This window comes from Poecile atricapillus, chromosome 9 (assembly GCF_030490865.1).
Source record: "Poecile atricapillus isolate bPoeAtr1 chromosome 9, bPoeAtr1.hap1, whole genome shotgun sequence".
In the NCBI taxonomy this organism is placed as follows: domain Eukaryota; kingdom Metazoa; phylum Chordata; class Aves; order Passeriformes; family Paridae; genus Poecile; species Poecile atricapillus.
Genome location: NC_081257.1, coordinates 14,361,692 through 14,374,913, shown reverse-complemented (window position 1 = coordinate 14,374,913; position 13,222 = coordinate 14,361,692). Strand labels below are relative to the sequence as shown.

The 13,222-nt window shown below is 40.1% G+C and overlaps 1 protein-coding gene across 1 annotated transcript in view; it reads right to left on the bottom strand.

The window, feature by feature from the left end:
• Positions 1-13,222, bottom strand: part of LOC131582353 (netrin-4-like) — a 41,866-nt gene that overhangs the window by 17,811 nt on the left and 10,833 nt on the right. Inside the window, exon 4 of the mRNA XM_058845446.1 lies at positions 4,716-4,979. Within this exon, the coding sequence (XP_058701429.1) occupies positions 4,716-4,979 (264 nt within the window). The remainder of the gene's footprint in view (positions 1-4,715; positions 4,980-13,222) is intronic.

Genomic DNA, 13,222 nt, shown 5'->3' with positions numbered 1-13,222 from the left:
AATTCCCCTGTTGAAATGTCCTGAAAGTGAGTGTCACATCTTGCATCTCTGAGTTCTGGGCACAGCTGGAATCAGATAATGTGAAAACTTAGCTGGGGATTATGAATAGAACTGCACAGGATATCTGAAGAGGAGGTAGATCATATTTGCAAGGGTTACGACACCCTGGTCACCTAGAAAATTGATATAAAAAAGCAAGTTTTACCTTATGTAACCTCCATTATGCCAAACAAGGAATCCTACTTAGAACCAGATCCTGCTCCCTTTGAAGTAAATGGAAAAACTTTCCATTTGCTTCATTATGGAGGATCAGGCCCACAGGGAGTCTAGTTTGTCTCTGTAAACAGGATAAAGAAGCAAAAGAAACATCCGAGGCCACTTGTAAGAATTTCCTGGCAGTGTAGGTACCAATAATTAGAAGTAAAGAAAAAAACCCTAATGCTTTATAGAAAAAAAAGCATTTTAATCCACATTTGCTTTCCTCTTTCCAAACTTACTTCTCATGAGCTAGAAAGAGAATTGTGAAATGTTTGGCAAACAAAAAGGACTTTGGTCTTGATTCTGTGTTCTGTCCATATGCACTTTCTGCTTTGTAAACTTTGTTCTGGAAACACCTCTGGGCTCAGCTAAAATGGGCCATCAAAGCAGATCCTAAACCTGACAGCTCTGTAGAGACACACACAACTTTGTACATCCTGCAGTGTCAATACCTTGGACAGGATTGTGTTCTGTTGCATCCAACCATAGAGCAAGGCCAGATTCAGCTGCCTGGGTCCTGGCAGTTGTTTCATTTATAACAACATATTGATGCCACCCATTAAAAAAAAACAAAAAGCAAAAAACCAAAAACCTAGAAACTACTTGTAAGAGTTTGAAAAATGCAGGCTGTGTTATTCAGAAAGGAGAATTTTGCCATTATCTACCATTTGAAGCTATTGAAATTGGGTGAGGAATGACATCTCTGGGTCTCCTTTTATTTTCCCAATCTGAGTAAAGATAAATAGAAACCAAGAAAACATTACTGTCAATAGCAACAAACCTCAACAAAATTCATGACATGTTTGACCTGAAGTTTCTTGCCTATTTACAGCTCCTATCTTCATTTCTCAGTTTTCCTCCTACCCAACATGATATTCTCAGCTGTTTGTACAGAAAATGTCATCTAGATAAATTGTGTTGAGGGGGTGCATGGATTGTTTAAAAACAAAACAAAAACAAAACAAAAATAACCAACAACAACAACAACAAAGTCCCCACAGAAAGAGTAATTATTACTGTTTTGCTCCAAAATAAGAAGTCAGAGAATATTTTCATTGGATCCTATGGACCTATTTTGAATCTTGCTGAATTTTTACAAACTTTTGACCAGAAATATGCATGAAACTATGTAAGATTTCAAGGTATGAGGAATGATTTACCATTTGGACATTGGGTTTACAGTCTGCAGCTTTCTTGTGTCCATTTGTTGCTATGACACTGTGGCATCTGTGACATTGCTTCTCACGGGGCTGCATTTCTTATTGGCAGCCTCAGTGGAGAAGCCAGAAGCTGAACGTGTTGCCATGACTGAGGTGACATGTCCACAGATAAACTGATCATGGATAGATTATCTAAAAGCCATAGCTCATCCAATCCCTCCAAAATTGTGTTGGATATTGGTTCAAAAGTATCAAGAAATTTGCTTTAATTTTCTCCTTTATTTAGTATCAGTTTAGCAGTGTTAGGAGTATTGCAAATGGGAGGGATTTCTGTCAGAGTAAGAAGAGCAGACTTGCAATTTAACACAATAATGCATTTTCTAAGACCCAAGTGCAGAATGGTCTCAGATTTTGGGCCTATCCCATATCAAACAATTAGTTTGTATGTATCAAACATTAGTTGTATTCTACATGAAGTTGCTTTTATTTTTGTTAGCTACAGAAGAAAATGCCTCATAGGAGGACTATGAACAGTTAAGAGGCTGAAACTCATATTACTTAAGAGTTTCTGTGGAGGTCTTTATATTTTGCAGCATTTTATTTAATTACCTAACAGCAGCCCAGGAAACAAAGCTGCTCTGCCTTCAATCTGTGGATGATGTGACATCATCCTCAGCAGGCACATTAAAAACTGTGTGCCTTGGGACTTGTTCTGTCCATCTGTACATTAAATATTAGATGTGGCCTATGGATTGAATCAGATTATTTCTGGATGTGAAGTGTTTGTAACATCTTTTCCACACCCTGTTTTATGTGGGTCACCATTACCATGTGACTGAAAGCAGAGCACCTTTTCTCTGACAAGAAATTGCAAAATGGCAAAGTTTTGCAGTGTATTTTGGCTGATAGGAACTTTATCACTGATGTTGAACCTTCAACAACAAAGGTCTTTTCTCCTGCCTGTAGGCAAGGAGATTACTGTGTTTCAAGTCAAAAAGTTATACCCTTACATAAACTCCCTCATGCTGGCTGTGTAAACCAAACCTTGAGATCTGGACCTATGTGAGCTCTCCCTTCACCACTACTGTATCATTATTGGTAAATATTAGATAAAATGGAAAAGGATCCAGGGATCAGGCTCTTCCAGGAGTGGGTTTTCTTTTGCATTTGAGAAAGACTTAAGCTGTAATGTCTAAAGAAAAGATTAATACAGTAGCATGATCATCTTTACTCCAGGCTTGTGTGGTCTGCAAGTAGAATTTTCAATTTTTACTGCGTAAGGTTTCACACTTCTCTGGTTACTACCAAAAATAGAACATAAGGAATTATATGGAGAGAACCTTCCAATGGTATCTGCAGAAATAGGATCAGCTGCTCACTTTGGTTATTGAGAGAGGGGACAAGGAGGAATCACCTCAATTTGCAGCAGAGATTATTTAGGCAGGCACTAAAGAAGAGTTTTCAAAATGTTAAAGCTGGAACAACTACTGAAGGTTTGAGTGTTCTTTGTCAGGAAAATCACTAATTGACTAGTGAATGGTTTAGGTGAGCTTGATCACACTTTTATGTGAGGACACAAACCAGCCCACTCGTGGTCATTTCCAGGCCTCCCCTAGGATTCTAGAGACAGTTAAAACTACAGAAGACTTTCTTATTTTTTGCACAGCTGTGTTTGAATCCTTGCTTAGACAAAGACTTGATAATATCTGTGCGAATCATGTGCTGCATCCACCCTCTCTCTCCTGGGACATGAGTCACTTGTGAAGTGCATTTCATCAAAACTATTTCACCTTCTGCCCTGTGAAGTCATTGATGGCACAAAAAAGATTCTGTTCCCTTGTGACCAGTGGGAAAAAATATCCAGTCATGGTTTACAATGGTTATGCCAGTAACATACACAATATTGTGTTTTCCTTTTCTGATGGGCAGAATGTTTCTTTTTCTACCAGCTGCTTTCACTTAGTGTGTTATTCATCTATTTGACTTCACTGTGTGTCTAAGTTTGCAGTAAGAACATTAAGAGATACTCTCTTTAAACAGCTTTTCTCCACACAGTTATGATTCAAGTGAGTCTATATTATTTGAATCTTACAGTATCACATAGGGTAGCTGAATCTTGGATTTATACCACAGATGGAACAGATTCAGAAATTATTTGAAAGTCATACAGTCCTAATTATCTTGCAATATCTACCTCTGAACCTGGGAAAGTTGAAAGAAAGACAATGAATACACATTCCAAAATGACATAAGCCAAAATGTCACGTGTACCCTGTATCTAAAGGGACAGAAATTAGCTTAGGATGTTTTTCTTGAGTCTTTTATGTCAGAGTGCACTGGAGACTAGAATTTTAAAAGTTATTTGGATTTTCAAAACCCAATACAGAGACAGAGATTTCTGGATCCCGGGGAGATATTGACTAGTTTAAAGAGGCTTGAATTCCATCTCTGATGTATGTGTCTAGATGTACCTAGATATTTGATTAGATTAAATCTCCTTGTGGCTGTTATTACAATTGTCTACACAATGCTTGCAGATAAATCAAAAAGGTGTCATCAGCCATTTCCTCTGAATTTCAGTGTCTGAGTGGGCATTCAAACACAACTCCTCTTGTGCACATCCAGTGTCAAATGCAGATAAAAGATTGGACAGGGAAGGGACGCTCCAAGTACTACAGAAAAATTTTAGTACAGGGTTTGGCTTTTTTTAAAAAAAATGTTCTAGCTTATTTAAAGATGCATGGATAAAAAAGTGGGAAAGAGGAAATTATGTTCACATCCTGAGCATTGCTAAGAACACAAAAGGTTGAAAACATAAAAGTGATGGTTTAAACCCTAACTATGACAGAACTGCTCATGTCTCACCAACTCTGAAAATCTCAGATCTGATGATGAAATTCTGCTCGGGGCAGACTTTGCATCAAAGATATTAGTTCAGTTCTGTGCAGGCATATCAGTAGGAGATTTCACTCACTATATTTGGGGTTGGATCTCTGTTCCAATTACAAAGACCCCTTTCAATTTATAGGTATCTTGAGGTCCATAGATTTTAACAATTTATTTGAGTTTTAGAGTTCCAGAGTGTTTTGCAGTTATTATACATAAAACTGCAGAAAAGAGGATAGGAAATATTTTCCCAGAGTGGTGTAGATTTCACTATAATGGATTGACCGTGCTGCCCTTTTTTGGGATAGGCTTAGGGAGGCTGGGACAGGATCACACATAAAATTCACATTTAGGCTGAGGCAGCAGAAGCAAGTAGCAAGTCTAGTACACTGATAAATGTCTGGAACTCACCATGTTCTCCACGACTCCCGTCCTGTTGGCAAGCTCACATTCCTCGGCATGCCCATTGCAAAAGCAGCTTCCCCGGATGATCAGGTCATAAATGGCATAATGGGAAAATCTCTGGGGTTTCTCTACCAATCCTGAGCCATGGCATGGACATTCCTGTCTTTTTAACAAGAGCAGGCGGAGGTTGGTGAGCTTCAGGAGATCCTGAGCCTCAGGACTGTAAGGGTCTTCAATCTTGTTAGCCGGACTTAAGGCACGGTAAATCACCTGAAAAAGAGAAGGTTCACATTCCAGAACAGATAATAGCACTCTGCATGCACAGCAAATATCCCAAGACGATTTTTAGGAAAAAGCAATAAGACTCTGCATAAGCAGTTGTGGGGCTGTGGCTGATCCCAGAGCATGACAGCTGAGTTACCACCAGCTGGCCAAGCCACAGCAAGTGACTGTGCCCCTGCTTTCATCCCATCTCAGATGTGAGATGGGAAATGCCTTTGTATAAACATCACTCCCTGGGGTTACTGAGCCCTGTCACTTCCTGCAGTTCAGCCAATATGTCAAGGGACAAGATAAGTCTGCTTCCTTGTATTTCTGAGCCAGGTGACAATAGTGTCACTCAGAGAAAGCCAAGGTTTATTGGCATAAATGCAAGGTTAATGCCATCCCAATTTCTGGAAGCATTTTAGGAGTGTGGCTTTAGCATGAGTTCTAGAGTCAGGTAAACAAAGGCACTATGGGCATCCACGAAAAAAGTGGAAACTGTGGTCAGACTTTTTCCTGGGTGACCTGAACTCTGCTGGAAACACAGTTTAGCTTATGGCAAGTGAGCACTGGGAGAGCCCTATCTGCACACAGAGCCAGGTGGTTTATTAGTTAGAAGCAGCTACAGAGCAGTGAGTTCACAGGACCCAAGGTGCTTGGTGCTTGCTGGCTGTCTGTAGGTTGTTACTCCTTCGTCACAGCATTTTTGCTGTTTGATAGTTCTCCAGAGAAGCAACAGTTGGGTTCTGAGCATCACAGTTCTAATCTGGTGTTTAACAGTGGCTGTTGTATTTTAGCTCATCAGCACCCTACCCTTCTCTATCTCTTGGGGTGTGCTTGTTTCTGTTGCTTTTGGGAGAGGTTGATAATGGAGGGCTACACCACAGTCCTTGCCATTGAAACAGAGAACTGCTAGCACTGTTTCCAGGCTTAGATGTGCTAACTCAAATTTGGTAGTTGTTTTCTCCTCTGCTTGAGATTTTCCATCATGGCAGAGGGATTTGCCCTTGGGATTCTTTGGCCCTGCTTTATAAGTGGTCACAGTCTCTGTCTGACTCACTCTGTCAGTATTACCAGAGTGAAATCTTTGTTTCCACAGGGATTCCCTCTTTCCCTCTCCCAGTTTTTCTTCCTTCCTAGTGAATTGATCAGTTTAAATACTTGTAGCATGTAAAATACTTTTTTGCTTGCAGAATCCACAAAAGAGCTTGGTGGTACATGCCTAGGAGATAGTTCATTTGCATGTTGATGGCACATGGGGAGACAAATGCCCTTAATTAACAGAATCAGCTGCCAGACTTTGCACAAAACCCAGCAAAGGCAGTGGTACCTCTCCCACATGTCCACAGTGTTTTCTATTTGGTTAACTCTGTTCTTTTTTTTTTTCTTTTTAATTCTCTTCTATTGTCAGCTATTTACAGAGCTGCAAACAGCCTTTCTTGGTGAGATCAGAGATGCCCATAGCTCCTTGTTTGGCAGAGCTGTGTGCAGATTGCCCAGGCTGTGCAATGCAGGTGCCCACATTCCCCTGACCAATGAAGCCATGACAAAATAGCTCAAGCATTTCCATCCCTGTGTCTACATTCCCCTGGCCAATGGAACCATAAGCAAATGGCCAAAAGATTTCTTTTTTCTCTCTGGCACTATACATCTTGATAGCAATAGTGTTGCACTGTGCTATGGTAAAGGTGAAGAAAATCCTCTGTACTACTAGAAGCCTACTTTCTAACTGGTATGACAACTTTAAACAGATGGATTCGTATTTTGGGGTCTCCAGTCAATTATCCATCCTCCCCATGTTGTAATTGGCATTCTGAGAGCCCTGAGGTCTTTAGGCAAGGAGCAGCTGTCGGGGGCTCTTCTGTCAGCAAAGGGCCACTTGCTTTCACCAAGCTGTTTTGTTTCTTGTTTCTTTGCTTGACAGCTTAGAAAAAGGTTTGGTTTCCTGTGGCTTTATTGTTTTGCAAATATTTTCATTTCTGGCCATGCCTCTCTTGAGAGGAGTTGCTTTGGCATTTTCCGTATCCCATCAGAGCACTGAACATCATTTGTGAGTAGAGACATTAATAGCTTGGAGTCCCATAGGGATTGTGGCATCCTTTTAGGAAAAAACAGTATTCCATTCCAGCTGAGGTACAAGAGTTTGTTTGTATGATTAATTCATGACACATTTCTGTCTGGAATAAGCTCACTGGTGAGACTGGATTTGCTTGTCTTTATTTCTCCCAAGGCAAGGCTTGTTAAGTGTTAAAGATCTGATTTGGGTGACATAACACTACTGAGGTCTTCTGGGAGCTGCACTTAAATGTTCTTCTAGGATTCAACCTCCAGTGAGGAATTAACCTTCCTTAGCTTAGTAAAAATCAAAGACATTTTGATCAGCAGATATATTGTGTCAACAGATGTAGGTTTAGGTGAGCTACATTTTGCACAGAGATAGCAGCTTTATTTCATAATTAAATCAGTTTAGCAGTTTTATTTCACATATGCACAGGATTAGAAAATGGATTTTCTCTCTCTTCTGGATGTCCCATTCTCCTTGAAATATTGGTGGTTAAAATTCTTGAGCACAGGCAATTGGGTAAGGTAATCACCATCTCTTGCCTCACTTTTTAATATTCGATTGAATGTTTCATCTGACATTAAAGTGCCAGTCAGAAAGTGGTTCCTTAACATATAGATTGTTGTACAGTCAAGAAAAATATGTTATTTTCTCTTCATTAGTCTACTATGTGTATTTATTCAAATAATTCTAGATTAGGATAATTTTTTTAAAAGAACTGGTATCTTACCTTACATGCCAGGAATTATTTTTCCAGAAATACATAATTTAGATTAAAATAAATAAACAAATAACCCAACAAAACCTGTTCCCTAAACTTTTTTCTGTGTTATAAATGCATGGTTATGTTTTAAATGAAAGTGTTTGGGTTTATAGTTCCCTAAGGAAAGATGGATCCTAAATTAAGGGACAGATTGGTGGTGGCTATATATATATATGGGTTGACAATTTTATATGATTTAGGAAAGAATTATACTTATTTGAAAAAGGAGAAAGTATAGCTTTGATAAAAGTACAGAGTTGGGAATGCAACTATTTGGTCATAGCCCCAGCACTATTGTTCTCTATAATGCTCACCAATTAACTAGGGCCTCATGCTGTTCTGGATTGATTTCAGTAGGAACTCAGTTTCATGTACTGCTTTCTTTCCATAAAAATGGGTTATTGGTATTCAAGTACTTTGTGCAATGGGATGAATATTAATAAACTTGTATCTGGAAAAGTCCCTGAGAATTCCTGGATGTGGTTATACATACATGCAATTTTAATAGTTGCAGGCAAAAGATAAGAGTTTGGCTGTCTCAACTGCTGAGACATGAATGTATTAAAGATTAGATTATAAATTGATGCAAGTATTAGTGAATTCCTAGAGTCATGATCTGTAGGAAGAGACATTCCCTGTGTTATTTGTCCTTTTTATTTCAGTTTGCAAGGTTGGTAATTCTAAAGCCTATGAAACAAATTCCTTCTATACAGATAGACATTTGACTTCTGCCTTTTGCAGAAAGGCAAATTATTTTTTCATTTCCCAGAGATACTGTGTGAGTTTTCAGTTTTCCATTACATTCATGTAAAAGATATGAAGAAAGCATAATGAAAAAGAAGTGTTTTCTTTTAATTAAGATGTAAGTTTTGAAAAGAGCTTCCCATGATTTTCACTGTAAAGCTGTTTCTCATCTAATGAAATCTCTATCTGGTAGCAAGCTCGGTTCTTTTTTTGCTGTAATGGACTGCTGGGAAATCTCCCAGTTGTTTCCCTGAACATCAGTGTTCAGCTGTCATAAAAGTAGCATAGGCACAGCTGCAGAAGAAAATCTGCTGGTGATTGAGTCTGCTTAGGGACACCCTAGAAATCTTTCCATTGAACTGTGTGGAAGCTGAAGGTGTGCAGCACCTCTATAATTTAACCCTTTGTGGAAATACATCCTAGGTCACGAGTTTCTCTTAGAATCAGGAGCTGGCTTTGGAGCTGAATGCTGAGTAGGATGTTCATGCTTATCTGCATATCTGCTATCGAGCACATATTTGCCATTCTCATTCTCAAAAGTCAATCAGCTGTGCCTCAAAAAGATGGTCACTACCCTGTCCTCTCCTGACCTTCCTAAGAGCAAGGAAGTCTGGAAAATGCTGTAAGTGTGCAGAGCTAAACGGCAGTCACTGTTTGTGACTGGTTTTGCTGTACACAAGTTGACACAGCCTCACATTGTTTTGTCACCTATCAAGAGATCATCTTCATTTCGGAGACAGTGTCTCAGATTTTTGGTTTCTTGCCATAGGTTTTGCTTCTCCATTCCTGATGCATCTAATTCTGTTTTCTTAACCTGATCTTCCAGACAGTATTAGTCAGAAGAGATATGGACACAACAAAGGTTCCACCTTGCAAACTCATAGCCTAAGGCCAAGGAATATGAATCATGAATGGGGGGCAGTGCCAATGCATGGCCTCCTACAAAAGAAGATCCTTATGCAGAGCAAGAATTCGATATTACAAATCATCCTTAAGCTGTGTTCATCATGCTGCACACAATCAGGTTAATGAGGTCAGAAATGTCTGTGTGCTTATACTGGATCCATCAGAAGGAAGCTGCAATAAAAACTCTCATCACTCCTAAATCCTCTTCACTAAGAGATTCTCATGTGAGTTAATTTTATTCTTAAAGGAACAGTAAACAATTGTCTCAGAATTTTTCCTATCCAGTGGCATATGTCCTGTGCTTTGTTTGATGGATTTCTGTCTTGTGGTACAGTAGTCTTAACTAAGAAGTAGCCTCTTTTCTGATTTACTGTTTGGAGCACAGAGAAAATGTGACTCTTCTCCCAGCCTTTATAAGGTCTATTCTGACAACTCATGGAATGGTGTTTCTTAGTCAAGATCCACTGCTTTTCTGTCCTTCCAGAGAACAAAGCTAAGAAATCAGTGTGGAATATGGTAGCTTGTTAAAGAAATAATTGTGCTTTTGATTTTTAAAATTTCTTTGATCTGGGTAAACTCAGCTACCAGTGGCATCCTGAATTCATTCTCTATTCTCCAAATCAGAAAGGATTGATGTGTCTTCAGTTTCCATTTGCTTTGAGGTTATTCCAGTAATCCAGTTGGTGTGGCATTTTAATATCAGTATTTAGGCATGGCTGCCAATGTGATTATGGCATAATTAAGTCAGGCAAATCTAAGAGCCATGCAGACTTTTTCTCTTCCTCAAACAAATCGTATTCTGTAGGTTCAGGTTATCTGCAGATGTACATCCACGTAGAAAGGCAAGGGTTGTAGGGAGAAGCAGTACCCTCTATGAGACAGGTAATGTAGTTGAAAAACAAAATCTAGATTATTTGACAGAAAACTCTTCATCTTTCAGTCTGGATAGAGGGAACGGGCAAAACTCCACATAGCAGCACCGTAGTGGGGATATGAGAACATTTCCATGCTCCCATGAAGTGCAGTGTCCTTTTTCATCAGGAGGGATGGTGCTTGCTCTGAAATGGCAAAGGGCAGCACAAGGAGCTCTGTGATGCAACATCTGACTGGGAGCTGGATTGAGAACAGGGAGACTCATTTCTCTGCTTGCTGGATTGTCAGGGAAAGTCAAAATAACCCACCACCATCAGTGTCAATGCATGTCAACCAAGCTGTGTTCTCAAGGGAGAGCATCCATTTCTTGTAAGTGGAGCCATTTGCATCTCTAGGTCTTGGCTGAAATCTTACACATGAACAGAATTAGCTAAATGTACAGTTTCACTGTGACAGTGATGTGTGGACAACTGGAGAGCAAATATTTAAGTGTTCTTTTGCCTGGAGTTTGAAAATTACACCAATAAATTACTAAATTTCATAGCAATTTAGGCAACAATTTTTTTTCAAACTTAAAGCTGGGGAAAAAAAAATAAACCTCCACTAAGGTTTTATAAAAAAGGGTGAGAAGAAAAGATATTTAATATCTGCTGCTGCCTTCTATGTTCAGAAAATGAAGAAAATGCAGAAGCAATGCTAAAGAACCCCCATTGCTGTGTCTTTCTGTCTGATTTATAATCTTCCAAATGTTTCTGAAATGGTTCATTACAAACCAGGTCAGAGTAGGAGACTTGGTGCCCTCCTCAAGTTCAGTTGCCAGGGATGGGATTGCTGGATGAGTCTCAGTCAGTTTGAATTCCCTTCAGAGACAAATCCTTGAGCCCCTTAATTCTTCCTCCAGGGAAGCACGGCCTGGCAGTGCTATCAGCTTGTTTACAGTGCTGGTGTTAACTGCTTCCTCTCAACTGGTCTCTGCATTCTATCTGCTCTGCAGCTCCAGTTAAACGAAATGCTGAACAGACAGCCCTAATCATAACAATCAGGCACTTACCTACACTAGTGACTAATCCCTCCTGGAATCCTTTCCAGATGGAAGTTGGAATAACCCAGCTGGAAGTTGGAATAACCCGAGCATCACTTTCAGAGGCCAGTCCTGCTGGCTGTTGGATAATTCACTGAAGTGCAAGACCCTGTCTTTGAATCTTAGCTATTGGGAATTCAACCTTGTGATGTGCTGAGCAGGTTTCTTTCCAGTGACCCCACTGCCATATGAGATCAGAACTATAAGAAGTCATCGAAGCCTCAGTGGTGGCCTCTTGAATTATTGATGTTGCCATTTAATGAGGGGTGTGTGTATGTGTGTGAGCACAGGGAATACTTCTTTGTTTATCAAAAGGTTTGGCATGAACACAGTAAAAGAGAAGCTTGAGAAAAGACAGTGGGAAATGCAGGTCCTTGGAACAGGATCACATACATCCCACACAGAGCCTTGTCCCTGGCCTGCTTTGGTGCTTGGGTGCGAGTGGTCCCCCTCTGGCACAGCTATTGCTCAGGAACACCCCGGGGATGGAGAAAGGCACCAGAGGCTTCAGTGTCAGTGCAGAAGAAAAGACCTTCCAGAGGGCTGACTGTGGCCTCTGTCTGAACAACCTGGTGGCTTTTGAAGCAGACAGAACTGCACCCATCACAACCTGTCTTGGTCTGGCATTCACTGAGTGGAGTGTGTTTAGAAGAGTGATTAAATGTCTTTGAGTCACAAAGAGGGTCCACTCATCTTTGACAAAAGGCACTGCTGGGGACTTCTGTCCCTAAAGAGGTCACCACAGGATACAAAACGGAGAATGAACAGGTCTTCTGTGCAAGGCACACTTAACATGTTGCCATAGAAACCAGTTACTTAATTCAGGCATACACAATTCTTCCAGCCCCCAGTGAATTCCAGTAATGGGTTTATTATATCACACTTCATTGGTGTCATCTGTCACACAGACACTCACATAAATGAACCAGCCTTTGATTCAGAACTCCCTTCCACCAGCTAGACCCAGTAGGGGAAGGGTCTCCTTCTGAGCCTGATGGTTATGAGCAGGTCAGTGTTTCACCCCACTTCGCATGCTAATGTCTTCCTTTCATGCAAACATCATATTCAATGGAGAAGAACATTTGTTTTCATTTCCTGATATTCCAGTTTATTAAAAACGTGCTTTTAATCTCTCAGATCCTTGAGTGCACGTGCTGTCAGGATGCAGGTTCAAACATTTCAGTCCCTTTTTCCCCCACGTGATGTTTGAACTGCAACTCGCATTGATGTCTGATGCAATTTCTCCTTCTGCTTGGGCCAGAGTTTTGGTTTATGTTATCTGACCTGATGTCTCATTTTAGGTTCTGTGACTATATAGTACAGTGTTTTTAAGTTAGAAGAACAGATGGATGGACAAGTGGGTAAAAAATCTCTCAGTCATGCCAGTATTCCCTGTAGATGAGCTTACAGATGATGAAGAGGCCTTAAAACTGTGGTGTTGGTTGGTTTCAGTTCATGAGATAATGATGAAGATCCTAGGATTCAGATAGACAGATTCTACCTATTAAAGTACTCTGGATCTGAATGGGAGTAGGGGATTTGACAAATGCTTGAGTAAAAGAAAATGCAAAAGATGTATTAGAAAGTAATCTTCTTGAATTTCTATATGAGGTGTTCCCCAATGCCTTATGTCTCCGATGTATCTTATCTGAGATGGAATGGAGATATGTGACCCTGTCAGAGGGGAAAAACAGGGGGCAATCAACCAGAGACAAGGGATGTGCCTTAACTTAGCATTATGTTCTGCTGTGACTTTTTCATGTCACTCATCCAAATGTCTTTTGCTCCATTCTAGTCTCCTAAATTTTTCTCTTCTGAAA